This window comes from Nicotiana tabacum, chromosome 8, assembly GCF_000715075.1.
Source record: "Nicotiana tabacum cultivar K326 chromosome 8, ASM71507v2, whole genome shotgun sequence".
Taxonomy (NCBI): Eukaryota; Viridiplantae; Streptophyta; class Magnoliopsida; order Solanales; family Solanaceae; genus Nicotiana; species Nicotiana tabacum.
The window spans coordinates 70,381,458-70,384,312 of NC_134087.1; the positions used below are offsets into that span (position 1 = coordinate 70,381,458).

General features: G+C 36.2%; 1 protein-coding gene across 1 annotated transcript; it reads right to left on the reverse strand.

Moving 5' to 3' along the window:
- Positions 1-1,395: 1,395 nt before the first annotated feature.
- On the reverse strand, positions 1,396-1,743 carry LOC107796858 (uncharacterized protein At4g14450, chloroplastic-like). Its single transcript, XM_016619689.2, has one exon. The coding sequence runs from the start codon at positions 1,741-1,743 to the stop codon at positions 1,396-1,398; it is 348 nt and encodes a 115-aa protein (XP_016475175.1).
- Between the last annotated feature and the right edge of the window lie 1,112 nt (positions 1,744-2,855).

Below are 2,855 nucleotides of genomic sequence, written 5' to 3' on the forward strand. Positions count from 1 at the left end.
TTCGCAACACCAACTGTGATATCACCATCGCAATTTTCGATGTCGGCGATTGGTGATACCGCCAACTGAAAGCTCAGATTCTTTATCTCTAGCAACACAGAAACATTCAACTTAATAACAAATTCATTAGACTCGGTTGTCACACCACATTCTTATTCTTAAAGTTGGGAACTCAACAAAGATGAAAGTTTGTGGATAAATGTCGTATCTAGTTCACATAATTCTTGAAGAACTGATATAAATCAATTTTCTTTCTTTTTGCTCTATTTTTGTCATCCCATCAAAATCAAAACTTAGAAAGTAACTTTCAGTATGGAAATGGAAGACAAAGAAAAATAGAAAAAAATGATAGGAGAGAGAAGTTATGAGAACAAGAAAGAATATGTCAAAGAAATCTCCACAAAACTTCCATTACCCAATATCTTATCACCGTAATTTGGGGTCATCTCCACAAAATTTTCATTACCTAATTTAATATGGTAAAAGGGGACGGAAGGGTAAGAAGAAGAGAAAATGGGGAGGGGGAGGAAGATAGATTTGGGGGGATTTTTTTTTTCACGTGTTACATATTGATTCGTCTATTTTGCACATAGGAGGAGTTTGACGGCACACTCCTTAGCTGTTTCTGAGATTGTGCCAAACGTGTCTGATAGGAATATTTAGACTTGATTTTAGGGGTTCAATAGGAACAAACCTAGTTGAAGTGTCTAAATGAAAAAAAGGACAAGTTATTTGGCCATGATTATTCCATTTTCCCGTGCTGTTGCGGTTACATATTTTTGGATTAGAAAATTCGTGGATTAGACACTTGGTATTCTGCTATGAGAAAAGGATGCTTCTCCACCTGTCAATTCAAGAGCTGTCTTCCTTCTTTAGTTTAATCTTTTATCCTGGTCAGAAATGTCATTTTCAGAAGGAAAGAGGGACTTAATCGTTCAGGCTTATTTGTTTGGTTAAGAAACAAATGAAGATACATATTGCGAAATGCGAATACAATTTGGAATAACATTTTTTTCAAACTGAACATTGAAGAAAGCTAAGAAGAATAATACAGGTATATGCTGAATTAATCGTAATGTCCGCAAATTGACTGGATATTACTTAAAAATAGTAGCAAAAAGGAACTACATTTCCCCAGTCTCATTTTGAGTTTTCTCAAGGGAAATTCATAGTATCATTCATAATCAGTAACCAAAACTTAATAATTGTACTGATTGTAAGGAAAAAAAGGAGCTAAAGCAGCTACAGATTATCAACAGAGTGTTTAATGTTTAAAAAAGGCTAGAACTACATCTTCTATATTCCTTCTGCAAATTACAGATCGCGAAAAGGAATATTGTCCGTCAGATTGTATCAACAGCTACAACCTAAGATTACGATTCGGATATTTTACTTTCATCGTCTATCGGTGCTTCCTGTACATACAAAAGGCACCAACGGAGCCGGCTCGTAGCAAAACGGTGCCGCCGGATGCTGCCATTTCTTAAACACCATCATCGGCTTCTCCAAATGCTCTTTCCTCACCTCTTCCTTATGAGCTGAGCTGGAAAAGGAGTTTATTGCCGCCTTTAAGTTGTCCGATTCGGGAGAAGTCGGAGAAGTTATCAGCGGCGATAGAAGCGGTATCGCCAGATTCCAATCGGTTGCACGATTTACTTGTATAGACGCCGGCGCCCGCCGTTGTAACCGGCTTGGTTGTCGCCGGTCACCGGGAGAAGAACTCCGTTGTTTGTTGTCCGCCATTATAGTAGTGAGAGAGATGGAGAGATTGTGAATTAGGGTTGCAGTTGCAGAGAGCGGGGAAGAGTGAATAGAGGAGCAAGGAGTATAAATAGGGGGTGGGTGGAGTGCACGTTGCGGAGAGAGTGAAAGCGGAAAAGGGGTGATACAGATTCAGTCAAAGGTCAAAGTAACGGACCCACAGAAAAAAAGGAAGAGATTTTCTCTAGACAAATGCACTAGTTTATGTGACGTTTGATTGCACGTAATTTTTTTTAAAAAAAGAATTAATCCAAATAGTGGCTCACCCAACTAATTAAACTAAAAATAGTTGGTGAAGATATAATATATATAATCAATATATAATCTTTGTATACGATTAGAAAAAGTAAATAATAAATATTGTGTACTGTTATTTAACCCCAACTCATTTGAATTTGCGAGGGCAATTCATTTTTACGACTTGAACCCGAAACTACTAGTTAATAATTGAAGAATTAATTTATACATAATTTTCTTTAATTATATTATACAGCTATGTTTAATTTAATACGAAGTTTTTAATGAAAGAATTTTCTGGAGTTGTTTGATTATTGAGATAAAGATGTAATCCTAGAATAGATATTTGGCATTGCATTTATTCCATATTGGTTATGACTTTTAGCTAATATTGGTGTAAATTGTATAGTTAAATAATAGTGTTAGTGATCCCATATACTCCAAGGTAGGATAGTTAATCAACCCACGGCATATTCTTATTTATCCCACAGTTAGAGGTCGCTTGGTTCAAATAAGATTATCCTATATATATTAGTTAATAACAATAACCAAAACGATAGATAAATGTGATTTTAAACTAATTCCGATAATTAACGATCTCTTAAATTTTGTGATATTAATATATACTGCCATTCATGACATTGATATTGCATGCTGCTGTGTGGATGGAGAAGCTCAAGCACCGTTTTCATCTTTGGACGTCTCTTTCTTTCTTTGATTTGAGGACGCAAAAAGCCCGTGGTTTCCCCAACTCTCGCCCCAGAAACGGAGGTTATCTATTCTAGTCAATCAGTGGATTTTTTACCACACGTGGCCTCCTCTCATCACCGTCATTATCTTTTGCCACTAATTAGAAA